The sequence below is a fragment of the Rissa tridactyla genome, chromosome 4 (assembly GCF_028500815.1).
Source record: "Rissa tridactyla isolate bRisTri1 chromosome 4, bRisTri1.patW.cur.20221130, whole genome shotgun sequence".
NCBI lineage: Eukaryota > Metazoa > Chordata > Aves > Charadriiformes > Laridae > Rissa > Rissa tridactyla.
In genome coordinates this window covers 41,294,686-41,314,858 of record NC_071469.1, presented here as the reverse complement: position 1 = coordinate 41,314,858, position 20,173 = coordinate 41,294,686, and the positions used below count along the sequence as shown (strand labels likewise).

General features: G+C 47.7%; 1 protein-coding gene across 2 annotated transcripts in view; it reads right to left on the bottom strand.

Moving 5' to 3' along the window:
* Positions 1–5,597: 5,597 nt before the first annotated feature.
* PLEKHD1 (pleckstrin homology and coiled-coil domain containing D1) overlaps positions 5,598–20,173 on the bottom strand; it is a 32,738-nt gene continuing 18,162 nt past the window's right edge. The window contains exons 3-11 of one of the 2 annotated variants that reach the window (XM_054201234.1): positions 17,492–17,544; positions 15,436–15,530; positions 14,434–14,527; positions 12,608–12,786; positions 11,712–11,844; positions 10,389–10,533; positions 8,685–8,834; positions 7,969–8,092; positions 5,598–7,493 (exon numbers count right to left, since the gene is read on the bottom strand). In XM_054201234.1, the coding sequence (XP_054057209.1) occupies positions 7,361–7,493; positions 7,969–8,092; positions 8,685–8,834; positions 10,389–10,533; positions 11,712–11,844; positions 12,608–12,786; positions 14,434–14,527; positions 15,436–15,530; positions 17,492–17,544 (1,106 nt within the window). In that variant the 3' untranslated portion in view covers positions 5,598–7,360. Of the gene's footprint in view, positions 8,093–8,684; positions 8,835–10,388; positions 10,534–11,711; positions 11,845–12,607; positions 12,787–14,433; positions 14,528–15,435; positions 15,531–17,491; positions 17,545–20,173 lie in introns of both variants that reach the window. The other variant, XM_054201235.1, reaches the window with a different exon arrangement.

Sequence of the window (20,173 nt, the reverse complement as noted above, 5' to 3'; positions counted from 1 at the left end):
TGTATGTGTGTGTATATATACGTGTGTGTGAATACGTGGTGGGTGTGAATGTGAGCTGGATTCAGTGCTTGTTAGTGGCTTGCAAGGGACACGCAGCGCTGGCCAACTCGCTAAAGCACAGGCCCCCTCGGCCTCCCAGCGAGGGCTCGGACTGGTTTGGCAGAGGCACTGGTTCCTCAGCCCGCCCCTCACCCCTGGGAAACCCACTGGGATGGGACCTGAGGGTTCCTGCTGCAGGGTGCAAGGCGAGGGGGGACCAGGCAGCCCCCTGCCCACCTTTGCACCCACAGGACGTGGCTCAAAGTCACATATGATATGGGCTGTGAAGGGAAGGAAGGTGCCTGGTTAACAGCCCGGGGTGTTCGTTGCCCATCTCTACGCATTTTCTGCATGAAACGCTCAAGTCTGAAAGACTTTGCAAGTAGGATGAATAATATTTTCTAGACAGAAAGCCAGCGTTATGAAAAAGGCATGAGCAGCTACGATCGTCTGCAGGCCACATCTCACCTCCTTTGCACTCTCCAAGGGGAGCAGCTCCCCAGCTCCACCGTGGTGGGGTGAGCTTCCCCCCGCCTGGGGCAGCACCATCCTCCTACAGCTCCTGCCGAGCATGCCAGGGTGATGCCAGTTTCCACTTCAGGGAGACAGCCACAATTCGCCAAAGAGGAGGAAACGGAAAGCTGAGGGAGAGGGCTGGAGGGGGAAGGCGGGAAGAAGACGGCTTGCCCTTCGCTTTCGGAGCTGGGGGAGTGGGAAGAGAGAGGGAGAGGATGTTCCTCACGTAAAGCAATTTTTTTGCTAACTTTGTGACCCTCTTCAAGTACAGACAGGACAAAAACTCCTGGTGCAGGGAATGCCTCAGAACCAAGGCCCAAGAAAAATCTTTCAAACCTCCTTCCTCCTGCCTGAACAACGAAAAGATTATTAGGACATTTTATTCCTTTGCAGAGTATTGTCTAAAACAGCTGTTCCTTGCTTCCCTACTAGGTCATCTCTTTCCTTCCAATTCACCTGGAAAGCAACAGTTCTCCCCTTCCCCATCCTGCTCTGGGAATGAAGCAGAGCCCACACGTGGCTCCTCTGACAGCCAGGCTGAGGGTCCTCCCTGCACTTTGGAGCCGAACAGGGTGCTTCCAGCAGAGCGTTGTTGGGGCAGGGACAGGGAGATGCTCTTCTCCCTTCAGGAAGGGAACGGGGTGGCTCCCAGGCCTGCTTCCAATGGCCTTTCCTAAGGCTGGGTCATTAAATCCCTTCCTTCCCTGCTGCCGCTGCTGGATGAAGGCTCGGTGGCAGAGGTCTGCCCTGGCATGCTGGAATCCATGAGGCCTGGGGGGAGGCTGGGATGCAGGAGCAGCTCAAGCAGTGGTCACAGTGATAAGGATATTCTCTGTAGTGAGCAGTCACCAAACCTAACCCCTTGCCAGCACCAAAAGCTGGCCACAAGCTAAAAGGAGAACACGGGCTTAGTGGACATGTTCTCTTCTAGCTCCTTCAGCATCAGCCAGAGCAAGGGGCTAAAACATCTCCCTCTCCAAACAAACTCATTCTTCCCTTACTGCAGGCTGGCTTCAAACTCTGAGTACAGTGTGTCCTGCTACTCCTATTCATCCAAGCTTGGCACATGTGATTAAGTGTGTTTATTTTACCCATCCAAGGTAGCTTCTAATGGCTGGGAGTTTTCTGTCCTCGTTTTTGGATCCCATATTCCCCCTACATAGGGAAGAAAGTCAGCTCTGCCTGCACAGGAAGCCTACATTGCTTCTCTTAATCTAAAATAAGCTCCACACTACACGACACCTGCTCTGCATTCGTGTTCAGAGAGAAACTACAACACAAGAAATTTAGGAGCAGGATCAGAAGCAGAAAGAGAGAATCACTGGCTTCACTGCTGTTTCCCGCATCTTCTCATGGGTCATAGCATCTGTCTGAAGTACCATGCACTCGATCACAGAGGCATCTAGAGGGCTGCTGCTCCAGGCTAGAGGAGTTTCTGAACATCCAAGTCCATTGAGAGTTGCAAGGATTTCCAGCCCCTTCCAGTCAATGTTTTGATATCCAAAACCTTTCCAGCACCAAAAGACTGACTTCTGCCCCCCTGAGCAGCTGCTACATACACACAGCTATCCACAAAGGAGAACAACCATAAGCCACATCCCCGTAATTCAGCTGGGCCATGCCAGTGCAAGTTCAGCTGTGTTTTCTCACTGCATCTCGCTCAGCAGCAGTAATCTGGGGAGAGAAAAACATGGCTTTGACTACAGACCCCTTTTCTTTTTCACCTGGGACTGGGCTCCAGTTGGGACTCGAGGTGGTTTTTGCCCACTGAGAAATAGGACAGCTTCTTTTGCTTGTTGAGATGCGCTTGCCATAGCAAACACTTTTGTTTGCTTTTTTAAACACGCCACCCCACTATCAACAGTGGTCTACTTTTTAGTCACATCTGCTACACTCCTACCTTTCAATCTAGTTCCTAATGAAGCCTCCTCACCTTCTTCTCGCCTACAGCAAATACGAATGTTGTGCCTCCGGCAGAATCAGGAAATGAAAGAAGAAATGAAAGCAATGGCTATTCCCAAGTGAGTTACAGTCCATTCTCTCTGACAATCTTCACAGTAAGTCCACTGCTCTGTCTCACTACAAGAGTCACAGCGTTCCCACCTTCTTGCCATGCAGTTTTAATTCTTCTCACTGCCTTGCACGCCACTGAGATGAGCGTACCTAAGAGCGCAGACTGCCTCTGTCACCCAGGGTCCTTGAGTGCTTGTGAGCCCTCCCAAAGAGAGAGCTCTGCCGTACGTGCTATTGCCCTGTTTGCAGCTGTGCCTTCAGCAGTGACTAACACAAGCCTCCAGCCATACTTCCATCAGGGCTGAGAGCGCCAGCGCCTTTTTTGAACAGGACTTAATCCCACTGCAGCAAGTCAGTTTTCTCACACCCACCATAAACAGCTTGTTTTCAAGGTCCCTTATTAAAATGGAGGTGCTAAAAATACTTACTCCTATTTTGCAGAGCTTAGGAAAAAAAAACAAAACAAAACAAAAAGCAACCAAACAAAACCAAGAAAACAAACAACAAAACCCAGAACCTGTTTTCCTGATGCCAGAGGAACAGGGACTGGCATCTCCTGCAGGGATCCACTGGGGTACAAAGAAAAATGGGAGCTCTCTCCTGCCCTCAGAATTAACAATGAATAAACCGATGGGTGCAGCAGCTCTAGGAGAGGACCTGTTCCTCTGCTTTTGGGTGGTTTCCACAGAGAGGTTTAAGGCAGGGGTGCAGTCAAGAAGAACTCAAGGATAAGCAGAGTTCACTACTTATTTTAAGCAATGCAAAGTTTGCAGTTTTCATAATACTCTAAAGAACTCATGACCCTACTAAGTTATTTATTGCAACACCTCTGAATTAGCAAAAGGTGCCTTTGCTACCCCCACAAAATGGTCTTTATAATTTTTCTTCCTCTGAAGTGCCAGATCTGCCAACATTGAAAAAAAGAGATTTTGGTTCCAGCGCTATAGCACATCCAGCACGTAGTACTGGTGGCAAAAAGGAGCAGAAAGGACTCACAGACCTGACCGAGTACTCAGTCGGATCTTTCTCCATTTCAGCTTTAGAGTTAAGCCTGCAGTAAGAAGTAAATGAGTTACTTAATATAGAAGAGATGTTATCTCAGTGGGCAGAAAAGCACCGCAGGTTGTTTGACAAACCACATGTGGTTGCCGAGTTCATGGTCCCACCCGGCCCCACTCATGGTGGCTGTCACCACGACAGGCCACCTCAGACCCAGCTCTCAGGTGACTGACTACAGCCAATTTCTCTGGCTCAATCCTTTCTCACATTCATGGCCACACTCAGACTAGGTGGATAACAAACTGTACAAGGACTAGGTGAAAAACTGCAGAATTATTATTTAGAAGATACTAAAAATCGTGGCATCCTTTGCAGTCACACCAGTGCAGTGAAGCACTGGGTTTCCAGGCAAGCCCCAGGACCTACCTGAAGCTAAGCCTTGGACAAATCTTTCAGAGCATAGCCACCTTCTTGAGAGCAAGCTTCTAGTAGTAAAACTTCAAGTAGACAAAACATGAGCCACCTTCTGTCTCTCCAGTAACCACAAAAAGGGACTGCATTGAAAAACATTCAAAACAGACTATTTCTGTGAAAAACTACCATCTTATCTCCAAAGGAATGCACTAATGCCCGAAGTGGAAACCCTGCCTACCATCTTGGGCTAAAAAAAAAAAAAAAAAAAAAAAAAAAGCACCATATACTCCATAGCTGAAAATTGCTACCAGCTGGCGTCCCTTGAGTGCCATGCACAGCAAGGCATATCACGCACCAGCAACCGTTTATCTTTTATTAGTGACTTCTGACCCCGAGGGCAGTTTCCATTTCTTGTCCACTTTCTCTGCTTTAGAAGCAGCAGATATTGGAGGCAGCGGGGCTGGCGCTGCCGCCTTCTCTCTGCCATTTACGTCTGTGCAAGAGCAAAGCCTTGGGGCTGCCAAAGCCCTGTCCTTCAGCAGGAGCCACTCTCCTACACCAGGGACTGAGCCTGGAGGCTTCATGCATCTTACGAAGAGGACATAATTAACCCTTAAATTGACCTTAGCCAGAGCCACCTTTCACACTGTGAAAAGACAACACAGAGGGGAATCAGCAGACATCATGTCTGGCAGTGTCTGCAAATGAAACCATATTTTAAAGTGTGTCTGAAGGGGACAACAGGGAAAGCCTTCGGAGGGAGGAGAAGTTCCCAGATGATAGCCACAAGGTACAAGTGGTAGAAGAACGGCCACAAGCTTTCCAGAGCCAGTCTAGCTGTTCTGCAACTTATGAAGAGAAATCTTAGAGGTACAAAACATCCTGTATCATCTTCATACTCAGACATAAGGAAACCCTTTAGGGAAGTCTCCTCAGTGGAGGGAGTTCTTATCTCATTCCCAGTTTTCCCAGTAGGAGAAAGCAATCTGACCCAGGATTTCTACTGGAGGTTATTTGAACAGGGGTGTCCCTAAGCCATCTTCCTGTTACTGCATTGCATTAAAAATACACAGATAATATTGAAATCAGCAATTTTGAGTCCTTTCAAACAGAATAAGGAGACAGTCACTTAATTAAGATGCTACAGTGCATAGATCCAGCTCTGTGCTGACTCTGCCAGGGAGCTTACAGGGTCAGGGCCAATAGATTCCTCTGCAGGACTAATATCTGCAGCAAGGAACGACTGATGGCAAGCACATCACCGCAGGTGGCTTAGGGCATCTTGGTGGTTACCTGGATTCAGGTAAGCAAATGGGAGAGTTCTTCTTTAGATTTGATACATCCTGGCTTTAACTTTATACACATTTTTAAAAGTGGAAGTGGGTAGCGAGGGTGAAAGCATTTTACGTACAGCCAGTCCTTTGGAGAGGTGATGTTCAGCACGTAATACAACAACTCAGTGAAGCAGAGGATGTACACTGGCAGTAAACGAGCATGTCACAACAATTTGTCTCAACTCCTGCAGAGGCAATTTAACATCATTTCAGTGGCAGTGTATCAAGAACACAGATGAATTCACTGTAGTGTCAGCAAACTTTTATTTATTTATTGCTGTCAATATGCACAGTAAAGGAAGACCCGATGTGGCTACCTCCTGAGTACGATACTTCTGTGAAGTCTGATATTGTGGCTTTTGATGTAATAGATCAAAGGTGCTGCATTCACAAGCCACGGGGTGATTTTCCTAACTGCCTGAATTACAGATGTGCTCCCTGGCTGTCCTTTTTTCTGTCCTTTCCAGCATCACATAATATAGACCTTGTAACTGGAAAATAGCCAGAGATGATGTGAGGACAGTGTAAAGGGGAAAACCAGCTCTGGATTGCTTTCTCACAGCCCTTCAGCCTCGTAGGAGCAAGAATTCGTTTGTGGCTTTCTAGCACACAAGCATGAGTGGAAAAAAACCACAGATGGATCAGGTAATGTTAAGGAGCAATGCAAATTCTTTTTTCCTATCACATCAATTGTCATCACAAAAACGTCAACCTTCAGTGCTAGACCTCCCATTGCCTGGCAGAAGGATACTGGTCAGTAACTACCTGAAATGGAAAGTACAGGCTGTGCCTTCAATGCTTTTCCCCTGGTCACACCAGAGTGACTCCCTCCAGTAGCATCACACCCCCCCAGTACACTCCTCAACCCAGCATCAACGCCTCTCCTCTGGCTGGCAAGCCAGGGCTCCCTTCCCCGCCTCATCCCTGATTTCTCCCTGGAAACAGCACTGAATTGGTAGGGAAAGACTGAGGCAGCCAGAAGTCAAAGCCTGGGACTGGACAAGATCACAGCCTGCATGGGACAGGTAAGCAGCTACCCCAGTGCCACTGGACATACATAATACCCAGGGGTATGATGAGGGGAACAGCCCTGAAAGCCCCAGTGAATCTGCACTTAAGAGCCCCTGAGCCCTAGCTGTACCTCTGTGCTAACTTTATTCACCTTTGTAGCATTTATACCTTTGTTTCCCAATTTATCCCACAAGGACAAGAGCGTCACTCTGAGCGTGCTTGTCGTGTGCTCCGTAAGCACCCCGCAGTGCTGTTACTATAGCATGGATAATTACCAGCCAGCTGCTTGCTTAAAGAAGGTGGGAGAGGCTACAAGGTTTCCACAGCAAAGTGATTCCTCTCCCGTAACACAGGAGATGACCACGTGTAGGGCAAATCCTCCCCTGCAATAACCACATGGTGAGCACTTGGGAGGGGACAGGGGCCAGCCAGAAGCTCAGCTCTGAGCAGGCTGCCCACAGCGCCTCTCCCAGTCCAGCCTTGACTTGGCAGAGGTCCCAATTTGACTGAGATTACCGGTCCTCTTAATTGAATCCAGGTTGAGAGCAGTACAAAGCCTCAGGCACAGGCTATTTACTGCAGCAGGTACAGAGATGACTTTCCCCACCTCCACAGCCCTCACAGCTTGCTGCTGGCAATGTTTAATTCTCCAAGTGGCAGCGGGTTTTGTTACTGGACGCTCACCTGTCCTTCAGCTTATTTTACAGACATGATGAGGAAGCCATCAGAGCTGAGTCAAAGGTTCCTCCACACTGAATCTGTCTATAGATAACACCTTCTGCAGCACATAGCTCTGCTCCTCCTTCTGGCAGTGACACAGCCAGATGTCCCAATGCAAAAAAAAAAAAAAAAAAGTGCAAAGGTGGCCCCAGGATGTTCTGCCCACCGTCACCACAATGCAACCCTCCCTCCAGCTTGCATCGATGCCACTGAGTTACCTATAAGTTCTTCTCTGCACTTGATCCTCCTTGGAGCCAAATCCACAGCATCCTCAGTTGCTTGTGTTGCTACTGTTTGCTTGAAATGATGTAGCATCAAGAGATCGCCCTGTGTTTGATATTATTGCCTGCGCTTGGGAGGCTGGGACTGCTGCATTCTTCAGGAAATATGCCAGGAAACGTGGCCCACCGAAGTGCTGATGGCTGGGGGCGTGCAGCAAGCCCTGTCCTAGAGGGGATCAGGCAGAACAGGGTAAGCTGTGTGCGGCTGGGGAGGTTACACCAGCTGGAGCACAGGCTGATAAAAGGACTTTTGCAGAACCACTTGTGTTTGGCAGACGGACTAGGCAGGAAAGGAAAGAAGAGGCACTTCCTAAGCTACGGTCTGTGGTTCAGTTTAACACCAACCATGGTCTCTTGGCAAAACGTGGCTTAACATAAGCAGCTGAAGCAAACAGATCCGGAGTAATCAGCAGAGAAGGTCTGCCTGGCTACAGGGAGTATTTAAACTAAAGCAAAGCCACTAACTGAGGGAATTGCCCACACACAACTTCCCCCCACTTTCCCCACCAAAGGGCAAATCTCCCTTCTGACCCTAGTGCCTGATGGCGTAACTTTTGTGGAGCTGAATGGCAAGTTGAGATCAGAAGCCCCCTCCCAACAAGAGTCACTTTTCGTCCCCCGAAGCAGAATCCTTTTGCGACCTCATGATTTGATACAGAGTCTCCCTGAAGTGCTGGTCCCGGCTCAGTCTTTTCGCAGCTTCTTTCAGCTCCTCAATGTTTTCAGCTTCTGCGTGTGAGTAGATGAAGGACTGTGACTGCTTCACTGAAATAGGAAACAGCACAGGAAGGTCAGCACTCTCCATCAGGGACACAAACTGAAGACAAAGCTTCACTAGAGCACGCGAGCTGCGCGATCAACACAACTGAGAGCCTGGCAAGGGATGAACTCTAACAGCTTCACCTTACTGTTTTCAGAGGAGGAAAATGCTGACAGCACGGAAACACACTTTTCATCTTTACTGCTGCCTCTGATTTAGGGTTCTATGTAGAACCTGATCTAACCTTGCAGGTAGCCACTCTGCGCAGTGCGTTGGATTGGACAATGTCCAGGTGTCCCTTCCAACCTAACTCAGTCTATAATTAAGCACTGAGATGAAGTCAGCTTTCAGCATACGTTTTTTTAGGGGCCCTGGACCACCACAGCAGTTACTTTTCAACATACATGAAGAGACAAGGCAACCAGTGCGCAGACCCAGTGCCTGCTCTCTGGGTAAGGAAATTCCAGGTTTCTGTAGCTTCATTCTGCTACTAGGGAATATGAAATACGAACTACATTTGCAGACCTTACTGCTCTGTCAGCCCCATCGGCACATATCTATTCCTGCAGGACAAGTAAGAAGCTGCCTGATACCTACAGTCATTCCACGAAGCACTGGTTCTCCGTCGGTGGAAGCGGCAGCTCTTTATGCGACGAGTGGCAGCCTTATGGATGTACACAGAGTTCTTCATGATCACGGGCATCTTGGCCTCCAGCTCAGCATTGCGGATGCACTCTTCAAAGAACTCTGAGGAGAAGACACCACTGTGAGCAGTGAAAGGGAGAGACACTTCAAGCAATGAACCAGTCGCAAAGGGTTGCACTCACTGATGGGCTGAGACAGGTAATGATGTTCAACAATTCCCTAGATCTTCACAAACAACAATCCATGATGCTCCAGGACACAAGAAAAAACAAGTTCGAAGCGACAAAAACATCTGGTCCCCAGCAAATGCACACTCCAATTACAGAAAGAACTGCAACCATCCATTCCCCATCTATTGTTTCCACAACTGCTCATGATTTAACTGCCAAAAGCCTCTGATATTATGATAAAACTTCTCAACTCTCTTGCAACGGAGGGGTCTGAAGCCTTGCTTGTCACACTTTTTTTTGAAGGACTTCTAAAACCAGCCAAGTCTAACCACAGAAAAGGAGGTGTTGGCAACACTGGCATGGGCACACACACCCAGGCCATACGTGGCCAGGGATTTCTTAGTCGCATAGCAAATACCAGTACATACGTATGTACTTTACAGGCCCCATGCAAAGCCCCATGTCCAAACTCTATGTTATTCTGTCCCGATCTGCCACGTAAGCTGCTTTTCCTGGCCCATTTTCCCTCTTATGGCCTAACCAGCGGTATTGGGTTTGCATGGCAAGGTTTTGGCAGCAGAGAAGCTACAGGGATGGTTTCTGTGAGAAGCTGCTGGAAGCTTCCACCATGTGCGACAGAGCCAATGCCAGCCGGTTCCAAACAGACCTGCCGCTGGCCAAGGCCGAGCCCATCAGCAATGGTGGTAGTGCCTCTGTTGAGAACATATTTAAGAAGGGGAAAAAAATACTGCGCAGCAGCAGCCAGAAGAGGGGAGTGAGAATATGAGAAAGCAACAACTCTGCAGACACCAATGGTCAGTGAAGAAGGAAGGGGAGGTTCCCAAACATGACTCAAGCCAGATGCTAGGGTAATGCCCCATCTTCAAAAAAAAAAAAAAAAAAAAAAGGGAAAAGAAACAGGGATAAACTGTGAGGAACCTGAGTCTTAAACCTGACCTGTGGACTGTAGTCATCTCAGCACAGTAGCGCTGGGCTGATGCAGTGATTCAGCTCTGAGTAAGGATCCAAACTTCACCTGCTGGGTCATCTACCAGCACGTTGCTACAGCAACCATGATGCTCCATAAACTGTTCACATTCTTTTAACCAAGGCTGAGAAAAGATTATCTTTAGGGGAATTGTAGGACTCTCTAACTCAGAACTAGTCAGTCTTTACAGCTCTGGCACAGCTTCCCTGTTTGACATTTTGGGAAGCATTTGCTCATCTCTGCCACTAGGTTTGTCTTCCACCCTACAGGGAAGGCTGGGATAATTTTGCCCTCCTTTGAGGGCGAAACGTCAAGTGCCGGCATAGCACGTTCTAGCTCCTCAAAAGGAAGGTGTCATTGAGATAAAAGGAGTTCGGAGAGCACATTATGTGCAGATTTGCTAATCTGGGAACTTCTTTTTGTGTCTGAGAAGATAGGTAGAAATATTTCCTCTCTCGGAGCTTGCTCATCAGTAGAGAGGATGGATGACTGACTTACTTCTCAATTGGCTGACATCTGCTTTCATCTTCTTCTCTCTCTCCTTGTTGCAATCCAGAGAACTTAAGCCTTGCTCCAAGCTCTGCAATGCTTCCTCAGCTTCCCTCAGTCTCTTCTCCAGATCCATGCGCACTTTCACCTCAGCCTGAGGAAGAGAATAAGCACTGTTGAAAAAGAGCTTGCGTCTCAATAACCATCCTGCTAACTCACAAGGTCTGTGAGGGACTCATCAAGGAGATGAAAATGAAAAGACAACAGTAGAAATATTGTAAGGCAACACAAAAGTTGTTCCTCATGTCTTCAGACAGACTCTGAAGCCCAGATTATTTTAGTAATTCTCCTGTACTCTGACTTTTATTTTCACAGCTTCCCTCTCATTGTATGAACCATGTGGAATCAGAGACGGCATTTCAACACATGAATTTGTGCTTATGTGAGTACTTGCAGCTGAGCAGGAAAAGGAGGATGTCTTTCCAGCTGAGAAGGACTTGAGATAAAGGCAGTCAGTTCCCACAGAGGGGCATACAGTACTTAGTTTCAGAAATGAAACACAAGATAAGTTAGAAATAAAGGATAATACCACTAGTAGTTTAGCAAATGAGAATACCTAATACAGCTTAGGTCAACTTAGCTTTTGTTTGGCCAAGTGGAAGGCTACAGGGTAAGAAAGTCTTGGAGGTGCAGGAAAAAGAAGAATTAGTGTGTTTTTTGACAAAGTATTTGTAGAAGGAGGTTGAGTGTCAAACAGCTAATGATAAGCTTAACTTTTACATTATTTAGATTAAAATAAAATAGCATACTTTGTCCAAGTGCCTTTGTGTAGACTAAAGTATCTTCTGTTAATGGGATAATGAAGGAGGGCTGGTACCTCACCTGCATTTGTCTGCTTTTGAACCCAAGCTCATGCAGAGGTTCCTGAAGATTTACAAATCTTAGGATTTATTCTCTGAGCACAAGTGTGGAGGGAAGATTTCTTCTTAGTTCCGTGATGTCCATATTAGCATTTCTTTGAAACAATCTTTATTCTTTTACTCTTTTTTCCCCTCCCTCCATCTTTAGATGAAGCTTTCATAGTAGCAAGTGAAGACTTTTACTGAATGGGTTAATCAGGCCTCAAAATGACAAAATAAATAGTAGTGCTACATAGATACAACATGGCAACTTCACGTGTTACCATGACATGAAACACCGCAAATGAAGATTTGCAACCACAAAATGAAAACAAAATAAAATCAAGTTCCCCATTTGACAGGGGATGAACTGAAAGGGAAAGTGAGAGAACTCTGGCGCCGGGGACAGCAACGTGCGACACACAGGGGATACCTTGAGTTCTCTCTCCGTCTGCTGCTTCTCCGCGGTCAGCTCCGAGAGCGAGTTCTGCAGCGCTTGGGACTGGGAAGAGTAAAACTCCCTCTCCTCCTCCAGCGCGCGGGACCGCTCCTCGTTCTCCTTCATCCTGGTGCACGGCACAGCAAAGGAAAACAACCATTCCCACCCCAGAACAACTCACAGAAAGGAAAGGACTCAGTATCATGGTGGGACATGCCTAACTACCTGGCTGCCCTGAGCAAAGAGTCACTAACAGGAGCACCGTCTGTGCCACACTTCACTAACACAGGCATTGCTGGAGAAAGCCAGGTGGACAGTTCTTTTAATGGGGCATTCTCAGCCCCCAGAAGAGGTCCAGGAGCACCAAATACTTCTTATGCACAAGTCCATGAACATCAAATGGATTCACGTGCCTTAGCCCTGATGTGAAATGAGCAGGCCCAAGTGGTAGCAAGGAGTTCAGCTGCCCTGCCTCACTCTACCCGTCCTCTCTGAAGTGTTTATAACCTGAACTCCTGCCATGAGAACCAGACAAGCTTCCAGACTTGTGTTGGCAACCAAAAAGCAAGTCAGCAGACAGCCACGTCATTTGGCACCACTAAGCCCGAGCAGGGAAGAAGTGTCCTCTTCCCTTCACCGCACCCAAGAATGGAAATTATAAAGGATCTTGCCTCTCTGCAGGTCTCAAGATAAACAAGGGAACAGTTTTGAAGTTATCCTAATTTTAAGCCTGGAAATATTTAGCCATACCCTTTTGGATTGCCTCTCACCTGCAAGGGGAAAAACTACCTCTTTTCCCACCACCCTTTTCACACTGGGTGGCATCTAGTCCCATGTCCCTGTCTCTGGCATCAGTGATCAAACCAGGACAGCCCCTGCCCCCACATCACCTCTTCTCCGCCAGGAGTTTCTCCTCCAGAAGTTGCTGCATCTTCTCTTCAATCTGTCGCAGGCTGCAGTGCAGTCCCCAGATGGGGCTTTGCTCCTTGCTGGGGCTGGTTGGAGGTGGGAGCTGGCCCTCATTTTCTTCCAGCATCTCCAGCATTTGCTGCTTTTCCAGGGAGAGCTCCTTGAAGAAGGGCAGAAATTGTGAGTATAAGCCAAGTCTAATATTTCTGCTCCTGTTCCTGCCTGGCTTTTGCCCCTTGAGTCCCTCCATCTTTACATCCACACTCCTCATTTAGGTTAAAAACAGGAGAAACAAAATCTGCCTCTTGAGGAGCAAGGCTCCACCACAGCCTTCACTATGTAAGGGGATGAGAACCTGAAGGCTTCTTTGACATGACACGACATGCTAGTGAGGGCAAGGTTTCAGGGACTGAAACCTAGTGCTTCCGTAGTGCATCACTAATGCAGGCGGCTTCCACACCTTCCCTCCTCTTCCCTTCAGGTTTCTCCACAATTTCCTCCTCACCCCCTCCCTCAAGAGGGAAAAGCCAGAGGCATCCCCTCTATGGTACTTCTAACTGCGGGGCAATAGGACACATCATGTGGTTTTCCTGTGAGGTGTTCAGTCCATTGTGCAACTAGAGCATGAGTGCTCCTTCCCTAACTTCCCAGTTCTTTTTTCATACCCTTAACTGTGGGCAAGGAAGAGGGTTCAAAGGAACATCAGCAACAGATTTTTGGACTAACTTGCAGGATCTGGCATGAACATTAAGGATGACATTGAGGTTTCATCAGGCCAGCTGTGTGGAAATTTCACAAATCATATACATTTAGAAAAGTCACTTTCCACCAATCCACCAGAGTGATACCAAGTAAAGAAAGGCTTTTATATATCAACACTCTGTTTCCTAAATTTTCCTGTGGTACATGATTCCCTGGGAACCATAGAATCTTCATGGTTGGAAAGGACGTTTGAGATCATCAAGTCCAACCAAACAACCTACAATCTCTGCCACTAGAGCATGCCCTGAAGTGCCAAATCTACACGTTTCTTAAATACCTCTAGGGATGGAGACTCAACCACCTCCCTGGGCAGGCTGTTCCAGTGCCTGACCACTCTTCCAGTAAAGTAATTCTTCCTAATATCTAATCTAAACTTCCCCTGCCGCAACTTCAGACCATTAATCTCTTCTGTGACCACGATCTCTTCTGTGAAGAAGGAATGCCTCTCTACTGCTCCACTTCCCACCAAGACTTACGGAGTTGCAGTTTAAAAAAAAAAAAAAATAATGGTCAGAAAGCTACCACAGAATTATAGCCACATTGGCTGGAACAGACCTCTGGTATGCTCCGGTCCAACCTCCTGTTCAGAGCAGGTCTGTCAACACAGCAAGGTATGCTCAGCTGTGGCTTTCTACAGTTGAGTCAAGAAAACCTTCCACCTTCCAGGATGAAGATTACTCAGGCTCTCCTAGTGCCTACTAGGTCAGCCCTACCTGTCTGGTGAAAAAAAAAAAAAAAAAAAAATTCTTTCTAGTGTTCAACCTGAGCTTCCCAAACTGCAGCTTATGGTTGCCATCCTACATCATATCACCTGGAACTTCTGAAAAAAGTTCAGTTCTGCTGGGCTCCATGTCACTTCTAATCCCTTTCTGAAGGGGATTTTGGCCTTCGTATCAGCTACCAAATGAACCTGTTCATCCACACAGGGCTTAACTCCAGCACTAGCAGATGTTAGGTTCATCCCACAAGTTGCTTTCAGCCCTGGTCAGTTCTTACGGGTCATTCCCAAAATGCTGTCACTCAGATGGGAGGACCAGTCACTCACCTCTAGGGTTTTCTGTAAGGACTGTGTCAGGCTTCGCAACTCTTTCTTTTCTTCCTCCACTCCTTTAAGGGAGCGGGCTGTGAGCTCTAGCTCCCTAAAGAAGCAAAAAGGGTGACAGCTATTGCAGGGGAACACTCGCCCCACAGACCACACTCAGACTGCGCGGGCTGTGGAGCTCTTGGTGCAGGACCTGTGACCGGTGGTTGGTACAGGCAGCATCCCCCCCTTAAACATACTATGGGCATCCAGGGACTTTACCGTGCCTCCTGATCATCAAAACAACACTAACTGTGAGCGTGCTTCTCTAGCAAGGGCAGAGAAGCAACTGGAAAAGCTCAGACAGGACAGTCATACCTAAGCAGATGTAGTTCTATGAAAACAAAAATGGTTTGCAAAATCGCACTGGCATTTCCAAGATGTTATTTAGGGAGAGAAAAAAGGAAAAAAAAAAAACAAAAGAAAAAGAGGGCAATGGCGAAACATACCCTTTCAACACTCTGGGCAAAGCATTTGGATCCTTCCCTTTCTAAATACATTTGCTGTTCATGTTTTGCATGGTGTAACTCTTCAAATGACAAAATTATTCTTGATGAGGCAACTTCATCATGCACCCAGTGTCATTCAGCTAATGGTGAAAAAGCAGAATCAGATATCTGGAGCCCACATGGAGGGTCAGTCAATCAAACTCATTATCTCTCTGAATTTGCCTAGGACCTGTCCATTGCCATGCTACCCTGACTAATCTGGGGTTTGTTCATGAAGTTGCTGGAACCCTGGATGCAAAATGAAATGAAGCTGTATTCTATTGGTCACTCAAGTGATAGCAAATGCAGGTAAACAGATCTCAACCATTCCCATTTTGGTGAATATAGCTTTTATCTCCTTCCTACATGCACAAAATAGGTGGATTTTAAGAACTGTTTTGATTCACCACCACAGCAGCATTTCTGCCCAGCATGGGAGCCCGTGTCCTTTTCTGCCCTGTGCAGTTTGCCACCTTACCGTCTGATCTGTTCCTGCTCCAGCCGCAGCTCCCGTACCACCTCTTCAAAGCGGTGCTTCTCTGCTTCCAGGACCTGGTTCAGACGCTCGAGTTCCTGGAACAAAAGAGGAGACAGGAATGTAATCTGCTGACACACTTACAGTTAGGAAAGGTTTCCCCATTACCAATGCCTGGGACATTTAACCTGAGCTATGTAGAGCCACGGGCTGTCTGATTCCACCACTCTTTTGTCCAGGGGCAATTAGAAGGGATTGAAGGTTGGTTGAGGTTTTCCAGACATCCGGAAGTCCCAGCCAGGTTACCAGACACCTGGAAATCCCAGACGTGCTCCATGCACAGATCAGCTCTGCTGCACCTGTACAGAAGGTCCAAAGCTCCCTGGGAAAGCTGGACTCCATACGCGTGTACCATTTCCAGGCACCCACGTGTGCAGCTACAGAAGCCCAGACAGGAACATGACAGCCCCAACACGGCTGCACCTGAAGTGTGATATTTCTACTAGCTCAGCCTTGCTTCCCATCCCCACTGGGACAGGAAAACATGAACTGCGTAGTTACAGCTTTGCACAGCCTGACACTGTCTTTGTGCTAATAAAAACATGCTTAAAGAGCACTGAATACCACAAGCTGTCCTCAAGCAGCAAAGCAGTCTCTTCCCCTGTGTTAGAAGAAGCAGTTGTACTGAGACCTTCTGCAGATGAAGGGAGACAGGGACAAAGTACAGTGACGGTCGCACTCCCAGCCAGGTCCCCTTGCAGCTTTAGCTGCTGGGCAGAACTCCTGCCACAGGCCCAGGCAGGGCACAAGACACCAGATAAATTCACAATAAGACTCTCGCTCCGTGGTGCGGATACACAGTTCAAGCTGCTTTCCCGACATATTGCTCTGAAGCCTTCAGGCTCGCAGCAGGTCAGACCACCATAGCTCAGTGAGCTATGTATTCATTCCTTCATCAGCAACAAACTCCTTCAAACTGAATTGGGCCCATCTGCCCTTTGTGGGCAATGGAGATGCCGTGCACAGCTTTGTAAGAGCAGAGACTTCTTCCAGGGTCTTTGGACAATGGCATTTCCCTCCCTGTGGCTGTGGGTTGTGCAGCGGGCTACCTCACCAGAAAGGGATGTCTCCCTCCAAAAGCAGAAGTAGCTTAGCCTAAAGGAGCATCCAAGCCACCTTTGGACTTTAGCTCTTCAGAAATGCACACAGGAAAAACGTAGGCCTGAGAAGCCTCGGTCAGCATTGCCGTCTTGTGCTGAAGAGGGACAACAGTCATTTTGGATTAACCAGAGAGGAGAGCATGTGGCAGTTTGCAAGATTGTGATGTGGTGGGTCCACATTCATGTAGGGTTTCCTACCATGTATTAGGACAACCCCTTTGCAAAGTTATGTTGCAACAGCTTTATGATGATGCTATAAAAACTGGCATAGATTTGGTGTAAACATGAGAATGAGCTAGTTCTATTATATTAAGCAAATATAGGTTAGGAATAGTTTGGAAAACAATAATAAACTTGATCAATTAAGGTACAATAGTCACATCTAAGGGAGTATTCTCTTGGGCTTCCCCTAGTGCAATATTTATTATTCTCCCTGTCTCTGGTGTGTCCAAAGAGCAAGCCACGTTGCTTTTTGCTGCTCCTCGTTTCTCACTACAGTATCTCTACACTAGAACAACGTCAGGTCTGTTTGTTTACTTTCAAACTGTGGAGACAGACAAGTTGATTGCCAGAGTCCTCTTGAATCTACCCAATAACAAGTGCTTAATTCAACCCAGTGAATATGAATTTAATCCTCCCTGGTCCTCCTGGAGACATAATCACAAGTACGCTGCATGGACAGTGCCTGGGAAGGGGAACGGGAATACACCTCCAAGACCCATTCCATGGCACAACTCTTATTCCTCTCTTCATCCCTAGGGCCCACAGGTTGGCTGGAGACCCTTTTGGCTCCACAGCCTCCCTCCCTGAAACCTGTTGTGTTCTCAAACCAATAAATCCCAGCCTCCCAGTCCTGCCACATGGAGGTTGAAGGAAATTGGCTGGTGATGAACGCTCACCTCTTTTTGCTCCCTCTGCAGACACAGCTCTTCTGTTTCTTCCATCAGCTTATCTGCAAACACACACAAAGGCCAAATGCAGAGAAAAGCAATTTATATCCTGGGGATATTTATGAGTATGAAACATTGACTGGAGCTTGAAAACGCAGCGTTCCCTATTGCTCTGCACGCATCTGTCTGGGAGGCTCCAAAGGCTGAGATGACACTAATGGGATGTTCTGTAATTTCCCTCCTGCCAAATAACTTAATAAACTAAACAACCATATTTCTGTATACTGCTTCTAAGGGCTCCTCTCAATGTTCTTAAAGAGCATTAATAAACTAACCTTCACCATCCTCTAGCTGAGTTAGGAAAATATCCTTATCTTTGCTTCACACATGAGGAAGCAAAGGCACAGAGGTTAAGGGGGTGTGCACGGGGTCACACACTGTGTAGCAGTAGTCAGTTGTCCTCCTGCAGCTCAGTGTCCCATCCCTTTCCTTCAGCCCCCTGGGCATCACTGCCAGCTCCCTATTGTCACCTTTGGATATTCCAGCCAAGCCCAGAAATCAATCCCCTGATTTAGCCACAAAAGTTTTACCTGTGAGAAATAGTTCCTCTCCACATAGAATCATAGAATAGTTTGGGTTGGAAATGACCTTTAAAGGTCATCCAGTCCAACACCCCTGCAATGAGCAGGGACACCTTCAACTAGATCAGGTTGCTCAGAGCCCCGTCCAACCTGACCTTGAATGTTTCCAGGGATGGGGCATCTACCACCTCTCTGGGCAACCTGTGCCAGTGTTTCACCACCCTCATTGCAAAAAATGTCTTCCTTATATCTAGTTTAAATCTACCCTCTTTTAGTTTAAAGCCATTAGCCCTTGTCCTGTCACAACAGGCCCTGCTAAAAAGTTTGTCCCCATGTTTCCTGTAGGCCCCCTTGAAATACTAGAAGGCCGCTATAAGGTCTCCCCGGAGCCTTCTCTTCTCCAGGCTGAAGAACCCCAGCTCTCTCAGCCTGTCCTTATAGCAGAGGTGCTCCAGCCCTCTGATCATCTTTGTGGCTCTCCTCTAGAACCACTCCAACAGGTCCATGTCTTTCCTGTGCTGAGGGCTCCAGATCTGGACGCAGTACTCCAGGGTGGGGTCTCACATCAGTTGCCTTTGTGTACTGAGAAGGACACACGCCCACCAGAGATTCTGCTCTGATGCTTACGCTGTGCCCTGATGTACCTATGTTGTGCTATGCTCTAACCTTAAATAGAGGCTCTGCCTCAGGCAGCTCAGTCATGCTTACAGGAAACTAGAGAGAAACACATTCCTCACAGTTAAGCCTCGGGTTTAGCTGGCAGCTCTGCCACCCAGCTGCCATGTCAGCATGGTGAAATTCACTGTAGCACCTTATGATTAAGTCTTCCCCGTATCAGGTCAGGAGTATGCTACTGCTGGCAGATTGCTACTGCTAGGAGGAACGCAGACCTCTACCCTCCTTCCCACCACAGGGCTCTCGGAGCCAGAGTGACAGTGTTATGTTACTGAAGCTCTGCTGACCACCACTGCTGCCTTTCCTTCCCTCTCTCACCCTCTTCCTCCTTTCCAGGACCCAACACAGCTGCCCTGTAATTAGAGAGAAGCTCTCCCACCTTCCCTCTTCTGCCCCTCCTGGGGAGACCAAGCCCAGGGCATGATGGGCTTCTGCAAAGTCCCAGCCTGAGAGAGAAACACGGATCCCAGCTGGGTGGGGAGCAGGTGGAAGGTAACTCCGGGGGGATTCAGGGAGTTCCAGAGCAATGTTTGCTTCTTCCAGAGAGCCTTGGCTTGCCGCCAGGAGCAGTGCCTGACCTCAAAGCTTAACTACAGGATGGAGACAGGTCATTGAAGGTAAGGCTAATGAGGCAGAAGCCTCAGCAGTTATATAGGAATAAATAGACAACTGCTATTAAAAGAAAGTAACCAACTGTGAAAATTGACCAGCTCTGAATGTTCTTGTCATGGACCAAAGAACCTAGTGAAATATATATTTTATATTTCAAATATCTCCTGTTTGCCACAGAAGGCATATTCCTCTACTCCTCCATCACCTTGTCTTTTATCATACTGTGACCTCCTTAAGTCTCTTAGGCTCTTTAGTCTGCTCTGGTGTTTGCAAAATAGTGTTTTGACAAAACTTCCCTGTTTCTAATTTTCTTCCTGTCTCTCCAGGTCCTCCTCTCCGCACTCCCTGTTATCCGTTTGTCAGGTGTGGAACCACTCCTCCCTGCCTGCCTCACATACGAGCCCATCCATCAGCTCACACGTGTGAATGGTGCTCAGGTGGCCAGAGTGAACATGCCTTGATACTTGAATTATGGTCATTGTTACATGTGAGACCGTATACTGGGATCACATCTGATCAGCATGAATTCAAAGGGCTCAAGATCCCTCCGGCAGCTTGACGATTAGGAGTAGGTACCACAAGCCCCCGCTCAAGGCATCACCAACCTGGAGCACCCAAAGCTGCTGCTAGCTTGGTTAAAGCAGATGACTGTCCAGACAACTCACTGGGCTCACATGTGTGACCAGCAGCCCCCAGGTCTGAAGGGCACTTACACCTTGGGGAATGCTCTAACTTAGGAGGCATCTGAGTTAAAAGGGTTTATTGGCTCTTGCCATAGGCAGTGTGGGGAAGAGACAGGTGGACATCCCAAGGCAGTCAGAGC